General features: G+C 42.9%; 1 protein-coding gene across 4 annotated transcripts in view; it reads right to left on the bottom strand.

Moving 5' to 3' along the window:
- The window catches only part of INVS (inversin), a 65,114-nt gene that overhangs the window by 14,155 nt on the left and 34,998 nt on the right, over positions 1-15,961 (bottom strand). For all 4 annotated transcript variants that reach the window (XM_078869141.1, XM_078869150.1, XM_078869168.1 and 1 more), the window contains 7 exons: positions 14,442-14,622; positions 12,807-12,916; positions 12,250-12,421; positions 8,840-8,995; positions 7,984-8,213; positions 6,688-6,794; positions 3,386-3,595 (listed from right to left, as the gene is read on the bottom strand). In XM_078869141.1, coding sequence (XP_078725267.1) covers positions 3,386-3,595; positions 6,688-6,794; positions 7,984-8,213; positions 8,840-8,995; positions 12,250-12,421; positions 12,807-12,916; positions 14,442-14,622 — 1,166 coding nt within the window. The remainder of the gene's footprint in view (positions 1-3,385; positions 3,596-6,687; positions 6,795-7,983; positions 8,214-8,839; positions 8,996-12,249; positions 12,422-12,806; positions 12,917-14,441; positions 14,623-15,961) is intronic.

The raw sequence follows: 15,961 nt of genomic DNA, 5'->3' as shown, positions 1-15,961 counted from the left end.
GATTAAACAAGCTAATTAAAAGCTATTTCTGCAGCTGTTACATATATTCAAATTGAAGCCTTGGCAGCTTAGAGGGGTTTTGCGTGTTTTCATTAATTAAAAAGCAACACCTGACACAGATCTGTGTAACCCCAGTGGTTTGTAAATTCAGCTGCAGCATCGCTTCTCTGCCCCTGAGTCTTAGCAAAAGTTTGAAATCACTGGATATGTGGAAAACTATATTTATAATTGAACTTTCAAAACTCTCTTTAAATGCATCATGATCAAACATATGCAATATTTATGAAGAACCGGATGCATTTAAACTGGTTGTAGGTTGATGCTGAGTGCAATATCGTCTCACAAGCTTAGTGGTGTTCATTCAGACGCTGTCTTTCCGACAGACCTGTTCTTCACCTGAGGACGGCTGCTTGCGTTGAGGCCCAAACGTCGTGAGAATTGTATTTTATTATGTTTTATTTGTATTATTTTATTATTTCCCTTCTACGTGACTTTACCGAAAGAACCAAGAAGAAGCTTAGTGACCTCAAGATTTTAACTGTTATCGATCTCCCAAATAACAATTGACAAATGTACGCTTCATATATATGTATATATGAAATAACAATACAAGCATCAGTACTATTTCGGCATCATTTAATATCTTTAGGACCTGGTAAAAAAAAAAAACTGTCTCTATAATTTTCCCTGTGATGGCAATGGGAGACTTGGGGCTGTTTTGGTAAAATAAATATAACTATCGTGCACGTTTACCAACAATGCGAATCTTCCTCTATGATTGTACGCGGTAATCTCGAAAACCAAAAATACACAGGTAATGCAAAACAGTTATTTCACGCTAACACAAAATATACGACGTAACTTGCAATTTTAAGGATAACTACTGGTTCAGATGAGGATAATTTAGCAGCCCTTTATGTAAACACACTACGAAATCATATCTTGACAGTATTATCCACTCTGCCATAATGGATTTAATGTGCTTAAACAACATGCACACAGAGCACAATTCAGCCACAAACTGACATGCCCCACGGAACATTAGACAGCCTCACTGTTATCGAAGAGGGCATCTGTCCTGTCCTATTACTACTCAGTGGCTGAAGAATGAACAGAGGTGTGGACGTGTCATTACTCTCAATTGTTTTGTCAAGATAACACAAGGGAAGCGCAGCTGCCACCGCTTACTCAGTCGCTGATAAACATTCCCACTCCATGACTTGCATTAGAGCTCAGCCTACGAGTACAGCAACGTGTACAGCGCTCCGAGGCGATAACTCAAGACACCATCTGTAATTTACGTCAGATGCCGTCATTGCCTGCTAGGATTTACACTGCATCATTGTCATATGATGCATCATTGTCATATGATGCATCAAGGGCGCTGATAATTATCGAGCCGCTTTTTCAGCCTCCACTTGCTGCCTTTCACCTGCTCTCTGTTGTGGATCGGCAGTACGAGGCAATGTGCTGTCCGATGCTGTACCAAGTTGCGTGAAAAGACATTTATAAAAATGTGTAATCCTTCAGTCTAAGACATACAAGAGTTGTATTTTTTGATTGTCATAATACTGTGCGCAGCATTGCAATTGTACTCTTTGTATACTTGAACCTCATGGCGAGACCCAGGAGTCCCGAATAAACGGAAGTCAACATCGTAATTAATTTATTTTTGGCGACTCCGACCCACCGCACACATAAACGCCACGACCCACCAGAAATCAATCCTCTCGTTCCTCACCAAGCACCCGTCGTTGCCAAAATTGCCGTAGTCATAAACACAACTTTTAAACTTTGATTAGCGCATCGTGTAGAGCCCTTCGAGAGGAATAGATCGCCGTATCGTTCGCCTTCAACATACATAAAATGACGTCGCAACGCAGTTTATGCGAGAGCCGGGGGCCTATGGGACCCCGGGGTCTCCCCATAAGGTTCGCATGTTAATGCACACAAAATCAATCAGGCTGTGACCCATGTCAAACCTTATGATTCTAATATTATTCAAATATATTATTTTGACCAGTTATACTATGTTGTGTTCTGAAAGACTGTAACCTGCAAGATTTAATCAAGGCATCATAACTTATAACTTACCAACCCAGAATTTACAAACCCACACTGACCAGCGTGGTGAAGTGCGTTCAAAACAATCCCATGACAGATATTGCATGAGGAGGTCTTCACCAAGCAGGGAATTGACAAAGGGCTGTACATTATTGTTATCACGAAATCTCAATACAATGCCATATGTTGACATCACCTATTCCTGTGTAGTAGCAGTTAATCTTATGCCTACACTGACCCACACAAACGGTATAGGACATTAAGAGGAAAGTAAATATATGCGCTGTGCAGTCACGACCCGAGCTTTATGCATTGCTGGGCATCATCCTATCTTTTGTGTGTCGATAGTTTACGTGATGTACAAAGGTACACGTGTAAATTATATGATATTATAGTTTGTATATACAACAAAAAAAGAGTATTGGGCTGTTTTTAACAAGAGCTTTGACTTTAAATGTCTGACCTACACAAATCTCCTGGAGTGCATTCGTTTGACGTACACGGCTACACGCACATTGGACCCACCTTGGATTTCTTAAGTCACCTATTGTGACCGCGCCAACTCTCACTGGGGTGGAGCATGTCACTGTTCCCAGCTACACATGCTGCTGGATGTATATCCATCAGCATGGCGTAACAACCAGACACTGGTATTAGGTAAAGGCTATGGGTGTGAACAAATAATGGCTTGCATTAACAGGATGCATGTTGCATTAAATCATGCATGTGTGCTATGTGCCTGTTTTGGGCTTGGGTCATTACCTATTTAAGTCAAACCTTCACCCTTTTCCCTATTCCCACACCCCACATTTACCCTCTAAGCTTAAAAGACTCATTTCTGGCCACGATGGATCGTGAAGATTTCAGCATGTACTGATGGCAGTACAGCAAATGTGGTCTTGAATTGTAGATGTGGATTTTGAATGTCACCCCCAATCATAGGTGGGATTTCTTTAGGGCCCACCATTTCCTCCCTAAGGCAAAACACTCTAAGAAATGTATATTTAGACACAGAGAGGCTATCCTGGATAAATACAAGACTATTACTATACCTTGACTGGGTGGTGCTATGGAAGAGCATTTGGTTTACAAATGGAGTCAATAAATGAGTAACACTTTGAGTAACGTCAACAGCGGCTGTCATATGTAGAGACTGGGCCCCCATAGGATTTCAGAACTTCTACCACTGTCTTAGAAGTGCCAACAGAGAAACACACCACCCCACACGCATTTCAGCAAGGCGATTATTTGACCGACTGTTATTATTGGACTGCAGTCTTTGCGTCCTCTTTGGTTGACGCACCCAAGCCCTGGGCAGTACCTGGCTGCATGCTTGCGCAGCTGCTCGTGTTTCATGAGCAACTTTTTCCGGTCCAAATAAGAGCGGCGCACACGGTGCCCTCGGTACACGGCCTGGATCTTGGTCGCAGCAATGTCCTGGATAGCGGCGATGGAGAGGGCCCCATGCTCAAGCATGTACTGGATCACCTCCTGGTGCCCTCCGAGCAGGGCGTAGTCGAGGGGGGTGTACCTGGGGTCAATGTGAATGGGGAGAAGGTGGTGGGATCAAGCTCTGACACTGTTGCTAAACAGCCAGAACGATATGATGAGCATACACAACAAGATGGACCGTGGGATAAAATAACATTGCAAATGCCTCTCTGATGTGTTTCCAGGCTTCTTTAGGAACTGAACTAAAACTCCTTGCACGTAACGCGAATTGTCAGACTTCATGCCGAACAACGTGTGGTACAACCCGACAACACTTTGGAGAGCTGTACAGGACAATCGTAAAAACCTACACAGGAGTACAAAAAAAAAATGACTGGATTTAAAATGCACAAAACAGTATCTATAAACAAAAATCTAGTTTTTATGTCATATTTTATTTATTTTCTAAATACAGCAGAAAGTGTCTCCAGGCAATATTATAGGCCCTTGGAAAATAATGTGGAATCAATGATCTGGTTATTTAGTCATTTAGCTGTGTCCGAGATTGTGACCAAATGACAGAACACGTGGTGAAAACCAGAGGCTGTTGTTCAATGTCAGACAATCAATCAATCTCCCTCGGTGATTAATCTCTGTGCCGCTTATGAAATGGTTCTCGGACACAAATCCGTGCACACATTGTAACCACTCACATTACATGCATGCCTCGGCAAACACATCCAAATAAGTGCTCTACAAATGTACCACTTTCACTGTGCAGAAAAACAAGTTTAAATGTTTTTTACAGCCTCATCTAATCTAGGAGAACATTCAAAATTACACTGATTAGTGCACTACATTACAGGTTATTAACATATCCATGCAAATACTGTATACAAACAAGAACCTGCACATTATTGTTACCACAACACTACAAGATTAATCTTTTCAGCGCTAGTACATGTGCGAAGAGATGCAGGACAGCACAGAGGAACTTGATGTATTGCATAAACATACTGTTAAGTAACACACATTTTTGGAACATTGCATAAGCACGGCAGTTCCATTATTTTACGAGTATCTACAAATTAAAGTTTTCAAGCATATTTGTCACGCACATTAATTTTAGATGGAAGCCATATAATAGTCTTCTATGTATAAATCGGCGAGCCGTATTTTTGGTACTTTTAGCCTTTCTGTCTTGTCATTCACTTAAATTATACATCAAGGTACACGGTAGGATTTAAGTCTGGCGTCAAACTAGCCCAGGCAGTAAGTCGTTCATCGCGCTGCACAATTAAACCGCAATCCCTTTCCCATCAAGAGTTTTACATCACTATCGATACTTGTTTTTTTCTCCTTCGAAACAAACTCCCCACTCATTATTTCTCGGGGATACAAATGGATTACAGACCAAAACAGCTCGGCAAGATTAATTACTCATCCCCGAGCGCTCAGATTGGGGCTGTGCACAAGACATACGACCCTGGCAGGGACCAGCGCTTAATCTCCGAGACAAATATTTCAGGGAGGAAATTAATGTGCTGACAACAAACACTCTGCAGTTGCAAAAGGAAAAAATGGAAGCTCTAATCATTTGCCTCTTTGCCTTTTCTTCTCAGGCCCTATTAGTCAACCTCAAAGCCTGCAGGATGCGAGAGTGATGCTTAACCTTGTTACAATGACCCAACAGATCGTGGAGCTTTCTGAGGGCACAGATCATCGCTGTGGTCGTACTCAACAATGGGAATTATACAATTAGCAGCCTTCTTATTAAAGGATACTGCATTTGAACAGGTAAGCCACTATTTAAAATATTCACGTAACTGAGTGCGCAATGGGCGAGTTTCATTCTCTGCCACATGCAGATGTAATTTCCTATGACGTGTGCTCAAGTATATAGATATATGGCAATCTTTTTTTCTTGATTTAAAAACTATTCTGGAATATGCACGCTGTTGGACATTTATAAGTACTCAATTATTTCCATGAAACAATGGAGAAAACAATGATTAATAAAAACGAAGCTTCAGACAATTTATTTGACTCATGTTCATGTTGATACTCTGTGTGCGATTCATGATGATGCACATTACAGCTTAAGCTGGTGCTTATAAGCAGGCTTATTTGTAACTCCCACACCCATGGAAGCAGTTCACTGGTTCTGAAATACTACGGCAAAGTAATTTTAAACGGATAATACAGACGGCAAAAAGAATACATACACTGTACTGTAATCTGTATTGCAATAATGTAAAAATATATTTTTTTGACAGTATACATATATATTACTCATAAGCACCTGCATTCTTTGGCAGTCTTTTTTCCCCAGTTCAGAAGTTTGACCGGACTGTCACATTCAATCAGAAATGACGAATAACGCTCATCGCCATTTGCACCCTCTTTATATACACTAACAGCTCATTTCAGCGGCCCTTCAGCCACAGTAAACACAACAAAGTAAAGAAGAAAGAGCATGATTTATTCGTCATTCATTATTTATCCAGCAGTCTCTTTCTCTCTCGCTCCAATCTCGTGGCCCTTTGTGAGCTTCAGCTCGAGTAAAGCCGGGGTGCAAAAGCCTCTGTGAATAAGCAATGACAGTGAGTGCGAGCAGCATAGGATGTGAGAATCCTGGACACTCGCCTTCTACCCCTCCAAAATGTCTAATTAGCATTTGTTTAAAATGAAAACGTCTGCTGCCCTGATCAAAGTTCCAGTAGGTTACCACTGCGCATCCGCATTTGTCTAGGCGTTAAAACTTTTAGTCCATATGGCATTCTGAAGCCACGTTCAAATACAGTGGTTAAGCGTCCCACTGCATTTCGTAATTTTAAACTACATTCGTAAAATTAATGAATGAACCAATTCACTAATGCACACTGCGGCAATTGCCATAAAAGGAACTCTAATTGCTTCGTTATAAACCACTATTACCAACATGAACAGAAATCAATGGGTACACGGTCTTCGCTCGACGGAATATCACGAGCGAAATGTCGTAAAAAAAAATAATCCACACAGAAATAGACGTATTTGTCTGACTAAAGGAGAGCCAAGTCACTTATGAGCAAATCACATGTTGAACAACGTTGTTAAGGGAAGCGGGTGATTCCGCAGATTTTTGCTGGCCCTACTTATGTTGGCAATGGATGGCTTTCGCTGTCGTGGATGGGTGCAAGGGGCGGGTACCTCTCCTCGTTGATCTCCATGTGATTAGAGAAGGCCCCGTACTCTAACAGGAGCTTGACTGCGTTCAGGTAACCATTGTTGCAGCACCAGTGCAGCGCTGTCATGCCCTGGAGATACACGAGTTGAAGAGTTACACGTGGCTGCATGATGCACGTTAATGACTGTCGATTACTGCACATGCACGCATCAACACAAGTGGTGTATACCTGTAATAATACACAGAAAGTCAAATGCATATGTCATATTCATGGTATTTAAATTAAAACACTACTGAATAGTTCTATAAGGACTGAATTGCATTGTGGTATTTTATTAAAAGACCAATTTTATAATATATTACATGCATTTTATAACAATACAAATACGATCACGAGCAACCTAGAATGTGTCTTTCACTTTGCAGCGTGAGCCTGGATTGTGCTCAATCAATGGAAAACGGGAAATTTAAGTTGACCAATAATCAATAGCGCCGCTTAATTAGACCAAGTACAATTAATTAAATTAATCGTGTCTTAAATTGTATACAAGTACAATTGTCAAGCACCCGATGGAATGATCTCCTTGTCATGCTAACCTACCTGCTGATGGGAGCAGTCGGAATTTCAACGCAACATTTTCACTCGCTTGGAGGAAAATTAGTTCCGTGTATTTTCTAAACAGTGGATGCCACCTTTTATAGTATTCATATATCATTATGAGCAAACATCTATCGGCTATATATTTTTATGGTTTATAATGTTTTTATGAAAAGAAACATTGTTTAATCCCTGATGCAGTTTTGATGCTTGTTGATAACGATATCCAATGGAAGATTAATCGAAACCCCACAGCACTTGGACTCTTGCAACAGCTCACATATAACATTCAACTGTTTTAATTATACTCCATGACAATCACTGGGATGTCACATAAACGACAGTGATTGTTAAAATGCAAGATGACCACTGAAACCTTATACTCTTAGGTTTTTTCGGTAAAGTCACGTAGGTAAAAAAATTATAAAATTTAAATTAATAAAAGTCACGAAAGCTTCAAATCTAGAATCACTGAAACCTTATTTATGATTCTGTAACCCGGTCAAGAACACAACGTTTTTCTGCTGCGTGATAAGTCCCAGAGTGCTGGCATCTCACACAAGTGGCATCGTCTGGATAATTTGGACAACCTGTGAAATAGAATTTTCAGTGTGTGTGAGGCAGTGTTGTTGAAGCAGCGGCGTTTGCCTGCACTGTTAACACCTCGCAGCTGTGGTGCTGATGTCGCTCGCACTCAGAAGCACCACGCTCACACACGCACCTCTTTGTCCTGTATGTTAGGGTCAGCCTGGCTGTCCATCAGAACAACCATGCAGTTGATATAGCCTCCGTATGCCGCACACTGGAGCGGGGTGCGGCGCACATGGTCCCGCACGTCTGGGTGGATACCATTCCGAATTAGGATAAGGCAGATGTCTGCGTTTCCACCCAGAGCTGCCCAGTGCAGAGGGGAGTGTCCATCCTGGTCCACCAAGTCCACCCGCGCACCGCCTTGCATTTCACATACATGCGTGACCATAAACACAGACACATGAGCACGCAAACAAATGCACGTGGCCATAACAGCAGACGCACATGCAGAGATATAAGAACAAAGCATAGTCGTATACATGCAAACGCGCAGTATACACATATATACAAATTCATAGATATATGCGCACATATGCCCGAAAATGCACCCCTTTGTGGAAAAGCACATGGCGCACCATGCATTGTGTGAAAGAGATCATCTTCCCGTCTGCACTATAAGGAAGATGTGACAGAATTTTTTATCTTGCTACGCAGCACCTTAATACGCATAAATATTGATAATTATATCATGAGGAATTACGTACAGATCTGTTTACATTTCAATACTGCGTATCTTAATGGAAAAACATTTGTAAGGTGGTTTTCTCAAGGCAATGTAAATTTGCTTAAAAAATGGATATAATTTTATGAATGAACTTGACAGGCAATACAATCCAAACACAGCACATTAATCATTTAACTTATAAATATTCTATGCCCTGAGAGGGTAAATTAACTTGGGGCAGGAGGGGGGTGGATGGTTGGGGTGGGGAGCAGTGTGGAGCAGACGCGTACGGGCGCGCGTGCGTGCGTACGCGCACACGCACCTTCAATCAGGGTCTCGATAACCTCCTTGTGGCCCATCTCGCAGGCGCGGAAAAGCGGCGTGTGCTTCATGACATTGGCTGCATCCACCTGCGCCCCGTGGGCCAGCAGCAGACGCACCGTGCTCACATGACCGGAAAGCGCGGCCGCGTGCAACGCTGCAGAAACGGGGAGGGGAGGAAGGGGGTAGCACCTTGCAAACATGCCGGGGCGGTTTACCCTCGTCCCGACTCGCAAACAGTAAACAAAACGATGCCTCCCTGCGATTCAACGCGCAGACGGGATGGACGCGCCGCAGGCAGATGCACCACCTGAGTCGCTCGGCAGATCAAATAGCGCTGTTTGGATAAGCGAACGGGCTTGAGGACCCGGTTAAAAATGCAACAGTATGGCCGAACGACCGATCGCCCGCATGATCGCCCATGTGTAAAGTAACCGGGTATACAAAGACGGGCATGTTTTTTAGTCAAGTCTTTTAAATAATGTTTAACAAAGTCGGATGTTTCTTCCCACCTCAACATTTTTATTTTCTGTTAAGTAATTTTTCAACGATTTTCTCATGGTCTAATACTGAGTATCCGGCCAGGTGGCTCAGCGGTAGAATGAGCAGCTCACAATTGTGAGGTTGCGCGTTAAATTCGTGGTTGGGGATTGATTCTTTTAGAGTCGATAAAATGAGTAGCACTTTGTGGGGAAGTGAACGGCGGCTGCCCTATGAATACTATCCCCTGCGATAAAGAATGTGGCTCAGGACTGTAAATGGGCAACCACCTCAAAGTACTCGTTTGAGCAGGAATCACTTAAACTTTTTAATACTGAGTGGCACGTGGTATCAACAAAAACTTGATATTACGTTTTAAGAAATGGGGTGACCATCCATTGCTTCCAGGTTTTTTAAAAATACTTTATTAATCAGCGCCTTTGACATAAATATAATAATTGAATCCACCAGTTTTACACCGCATTAAAAATCAGGTTTGGCACTTGTGTTGTTGCTTTGGCGACCAGGAGATCGATGTTCGTTGATAGCGTTCGTCGTGATTTTTCACGTAACAGAGTGGGCTGCGTGAAGGCTGCCATCTTCCACTGACCATGACTAACATAAAAACACGCAGTTTTGTTGTTACACGGCTGTACACGAGTAGCGACAACTAAGTGGAAGATGACGCCCTAAGTAATGGTACTCGACACTACAGGTCAAATCATCTCCGGCTAACCGCTTTTAGATTACCTAATGCGTTCTGCTGCTGCAGGTTTTCCGTAACTTGGTGTGAGGTGGCTAATCCGCTTACGGTGTTAAGTTATCCCGGGGGTGTACAGTGAGGGAATCAATCTGCAGGCCTCCCCCTTCCACGGCAGGGATTTGCCACAGTCGCTATAAACATCATAATCAGGACATTTCAAGCCTCCTAACGATGCAGCTAAGGCTCATGTGGAGCATTGTTTGGTGATGAATAAGTGCACCTCATGATTTCAAAATAATTACACAAATGATCTTGCTATTTTAAACCAACGGATTCAAATGGGAGATAAAAAAATATATGTAAGCTTGACCGTTAAAGTCATTCTATTTATTGTTTATACATGTGCGACTGATATACAATGCTAATAGAATATCAGTAATTATTTTCCAGCACTGGGGGCTATACACATGCCCACGGGTGTGATGGCTATTTCTCTATCCAAATGGCTGCACGCAAGCCTCATGGCCCAGAGTGATGCTCGACATGCGTGATGATGCTGTTATGACAGCTGACACACACGATGAGAAAGTCACGACGGCAAAAACACGAAAAAACACAGTGCAAAATTGTAACAGTAATTTGACTGAATTATGTCTAGAAATATCCTTGTAGCTAACAGGCAAACCAGCGTAATCGTACAACCACGATACAATTACAAATGCAATTCTGATATTGAATTTATGTTTCCAGGTGTTTGTATGATCATGACCACTGGGTATATGTAAAGCACTTAATCCAATCCTTAAAAGTTAATTTGCTATTTAAGTAAAACGTATGAAACATAGCACATGATGTTGTAATTGCGCTACAACTACTTAATTAAGTATATATTAGTAGCAGTCTTTATATTGTGTATTTTTAAAGAGTTCTTTATGTTCAACAATCGAGTTTATTCCTCAGGTATTAGTGTTGTACAATCACATCACTTTTAAACCTGAGTGATATAGCATTCAATGCTTGAAGAACAATACAATAAACTTTTGCTAAAAAAAACCTTAATTTTTGGAATTACAATTTTATTTTTCTGTGCTTTTCAAACAGTATTTTTTTTACAATACAAACAATGTCTTATTTTTATCTATAACAAAAACATCCAATGTACACTATACTGGATACTATATTGGATTTCAAAATAAGGTTTTTATAGACAAAGTGGAAATGGTTACTGGGAAAGGTTATGAAAGTGTGAGATGCCAGCAGACAGTGCAGGTTTAATAAAGCCAGTGGAATCACTCACTGGGGGAGTTTAATCAAACATCTAAAACTTCTCAAAGACTGGTTTGTAAGCTAATCTGCCTGTGTGCTCGGCACTATGAGATATAAGGCCACCGCACAGTCCTGTTAATGCAAATTTCACAAGTGTTAATACACATTCATATAAAAAGTGAACTCATCTTTAAACTTTTCCACCTTCTTTTAAATATCCTAAAAAAGCACTTGCCTCTTGTGTGGATAGCAGATGTGTGCGAGACAAGTTTTGACACGTGTAAAGGTTAAAGCTATCCGTGTAACATGTCTTGTGGTCAGTGTGATCCAGGTTTACACACACACACACACATGCGTATATAACCTTTATGGATTGTGATGGAAAACGATGTCTTAATGCATGTCATGTCTGGTGCCACATGTCAAGACACAGGGCATTTCAGTGGATGGTCAGATTCAATTTGTCTGTCACGGTGGCTTTTCTTTATGGAATTATTCCAAGACTGTGAGTCATGAGCACAGTGACATCGGGCACAAAGTTGTCATGCCGTATGGCTGACATTACAAGATTATTTCACATTTTCTGTAAGCAACATAACAGTATGGCAGCTCACGATATGACAAACCTATAGTCATATTAAGATGACAGGGTATTACTTTCTGACTGAAAGAACCAAAACTATTAAGAGATAAGGCAGCATCAAATCTGTAACACATTGATCTGCATTTTTGGAATGAAAATGCATTTCATATAATTTCAAAATATTCCAAGTTAACTTCTAAATGCTGCCGATGTACCCACTGAAGTACTTGCAAAATACTTTCTCTGTAGAATGAAAATCCTACGACAATCAAACAGCAGGAAAGCGAGGTGCACCTCCTATGAAAGCACCTAGACGGCCACCTGTCACGGGTGCCGCAGTGGGCACGTGGCCACTCACGTGCGGGCAGGAGGGCCCTACCAGTGCCGCCGTACTTGTCGGCGAGGTTGACGTCGAGGTTGGAAATGAGGCGCAGCATGGTGCTCACGACGGCATCGCTGCCTTTGCCAGCTGCCCACATGAACGCCGTGCGGCGCTCCAGGTCAGGTTCGTCGTGCACCGATGGGTGCGAAAGGAACACTTCCACCGTTTCCTGCCGGATAAACGGAAATGTACTTTTTTCCACCCTCCTTCAACATCACTATGAACATCGTGTGTCAATGCTACCTTATTCAATAAACTTAATGAGCTGACCGTGACAGCTGCAAAAAAAAAAAATCCCGAGTGCATAATACGCTTGCCTGTCCAATAAAATCATGCCAAGAAATGTTTGGAAAGGAAAAAAAAGAACAACACAACCTTTACTTAAGCATTTCTATGCATGCTAAATGTTACCGTGCTTATGAGAAGATTACGGTTTGTTAAAATGAAAGGATTGAAAAAGAACATTACGTGACAACACTTTCAATAGCTCGAGAAACAAAAAGCACGGGTGAGTTAGAAAGGAGACATGCAAGCCTTGGAACAGGTGTGCTCACCGCATGGTTGCTCTGAGCAGCGTAGTGCAGGGGCGTGGCTCCCTGGCTGTCTGAGGGAATGGTGCCAGAGGAGTTCCTCTCCAGCAGTAGGTGAACTATTTTAGCGTGACCTGAAAAGTAGCATGGCGGTGACACTCCGTTCATACACACAGTGTCTGTTTTTGCTTTTGTTTTGTCCGTTAGCTTTGCAGGCTGATAAATGTGCAAACTGCACCTACATGCGTGGCTACTATTAATCATGTACACGTAATCAGTATTCATAACTATAGCAGGACGTGATAGAAAGTCTTGTCTTTAAACAACTAGATTGTTGGTGGTCATACCAAGTATTAGGATTATGGGTGGAATTACAAATAAGAATATGAAATTGCAGGATTCGATCTGCCTTCTAGTGATCGTCATTATTGTACTACATCTACTTGCATACACTATAGTAGATTTTTAAGCATATTATAAAAAGGTAATCATTAATTTGAAATAAACTACAGTATATGTACAAAGCATATGCAACAAAGGCACCCTCACAGTGGAAATGTGCAAACCCACATACATCATGTTGTAAGGAAATAACAAAAACAATCAATAATCACAATTTTCCTCTCCGAAAACCATTTGTAAGAAAATGACTCGGTAGGGTTCATCAGCACAATTGACCGAGGCAGCTGGACATTGTCACCACTGAAGGCAGAGCAGCCCACAAGCACGTGAAGCAGATTTCAACTCTCTTAAAAAAAACCCTTTACAGCACTTCCCCCCCCCCCCACTTGACTGGCCACCCACCCTCCCTCGTTAACCGATATTGACCCAGGGTAGCACAGGATCGGCTTGGTATTTACAGCCCCGTTCAGCTCCAGCCATTAACCTCCCAACCGGGGGCCACGCAGGTTTTATACCCTTCGATTAATGCCGCTGAGAAGGAGGGCTCTCCCACAGCTTAGAGAGTGGCATTAAGAGCTTTCTTACCAAATGTGACTTGTTTATTTATTTATTTGTTACCTTGCGGCTCTTGTTTAGCAATTTCACCGACGAATTCTCACTCTCTTCGTTTAAAAAACACAATCATGTACACAGCATGGTTTGTCAGAAACTACCTGTGTACTTATATTCGTCTTGAAATTTGAAGGAACTGAAACAGATTTTAAATTACCGCATTGGTGAAATGTATTCCAACAAATGGTCAAACATAACTCTCCAGAAAAATACGCTGGGAAAAAATTCCCAACTGTTTTAAATCCCACTATTTTCAAGTATGTTTTCAGATGTGTGTATGCTTGCCATGATGTGTTTTTTTGCGGATGTGATTTACACTTCAGCAAAAAACCTTCAATGTTTGCAAAACATGTTCAGTTAACATCCATCATATGATAGGCAACAACTAGCGTGCACACGCTTCCATGTTTAAGTTAAATTATATAAGTACGAATACACATACACAGCAGCATATCGACACACCCATGTACAGCATACTACTGCGTAGGTGTATGTGGTTGTGCTGTATAGCTCTCGGATGCGTTTTTGGGCTGTTCCACGTGTTGTTCGTATGCAAAGCCATGGGGAATTGCCTGGGGAACACATAGGGAGGCTTGGTGTGTGTGGGGGGTGTGGGGAGAGGGATGCTCGGGTGAGCTGAACTACCGAGCAGTGCGGCCCAGTGCAGCGAGGTGCGGAAGAGATTGTCGTAGGCCATGACGTTGCAGACTTGCGGCGATGTCAGGATGTCCACCACTGCCTCGTTGCCATCTGCCACGGCGAAGTGCAGGGGCGTGCGTCCCTCGTAGTCCTGCCAGTTGAGGATGGAATCGGTCGGCGTGGCTTCCTGGGAAATATTACAGAACTAAACAAAACAACTTTTGCGGACACACGCACAAAACAATGCTTTGAATAGTGGTTTGTTTTAGATATCGCTGCACAAAGATAAAGGTGCAGCCTTGCAATTTTTTTCTCACACCACTGTTGCCAGAAGGGCCTCCACTAGACGGAGTTCTAGTGAGCCCCAATATAGTGGTTATTTTGGCCGACTGTTCTACACTGGCCAGATATCTTGGAAAAGGTGGGAGTACCCACACTTTACCACACCAGACACAATCTGCTGATCCACTGTGGTGTACCTATTTATCCTGCTATGTGGACAGAGGGGGGGGGGGCAGGAGTTTTAAGAAACTTTCCCATTGTGTCAAATGTCATACTGAGAGTTTGAACCGGTGACCTCTATATTGCAAGTCCTGTGTGTAGTGACATTGAATGAGTCACTGTAAAGCGTGGCGCTGGGAGATTGGTAAACAATGGAATTAGGGGTAGCAGCCCGTTCTACCAGTTGGACCCGTAGGCCAAGCCCGGAGCCATCTGGGGGATTCAGAAGGGTGCGTGGCCGAGGGCGGCGCCTGGACACGCTGGGGAGAATAAAAGGCGAGCTCCGACTCACAGTCGGGGCGGCTGCCTTCGGGAATGGAACTCGTCATGCTGCTGTTGTCGTGGTCTTCGCCTCTTCAAGCTGTGGGTCTGGAAGCATGTTGGCTGTCCCGACCCAGTATGGAGTTATCCCCTATGGCTGTGAGAGCTTGAATAAACAAGAGGGATAATGCCTCCTACTTGTGTCTCTGAATTAGTACACTACATTTGGTGTCAGAAGTGTTAACAACATTTTTTTGTAGGGTTGTTAGGAATTGTTTTTTTTTTTCCCTTTCCCTTCGAATCCCGGTGGGGGGAGATAGGCTATGTCGACAGCCACGAAGAAGATTGCTTTCATCAGCACATCCTCGAGCAAAGAGGGCGACGGAGAGGAGGGTTCCCAGGCAGCCGGGACCCCAGTGGGGGGTCCCGGAGAGGTGGTCCCGGCGGGGCAGTGGGTGAAGGGCGACAATCCCGCGCCGCCGCCGGCTGGAGAAATGCTGCAGGCACTCAGCGCGCGCATCGTGGAGCTGCTGACGGGAGTTTGTGGTTTTGTGTGGATTTTCGGAAATGAAATAAAGTGGGACGCATATCCGCTTCCATGGATGGACGATTCGTTGGATGCCCTGTCGGGGGACGCGGTTTTTCTCCACCCTGGATCTATTGTCGGGGTTTTAACAGTTGCCCCTGGATGAAAGTTCAAAACCTAAAACCGCATTCCGGACACCGCAAGGGATGTTTCAATTTAACGTGCTTCCGATGGGACT

The sequence above is a fragment of the Lampetra fluviatilis genome, chromosome 2, assembly GCF_964198595.1.
Source record: "Lampetra fluviatilis chromosome 2, kcLamFluv1.1, whole genome shotgun sequence".
NCBI classification, from domain to species: Eukaryota; Metazoa; Chordata; class Hyperoartia; order Petromyzontiformes; family Petromyzontidae; genus Lampetra; species Lampetra fluviatilis.
This window is presented reverse-complemented; position numbering and strand designations above follow the sequence as displayed.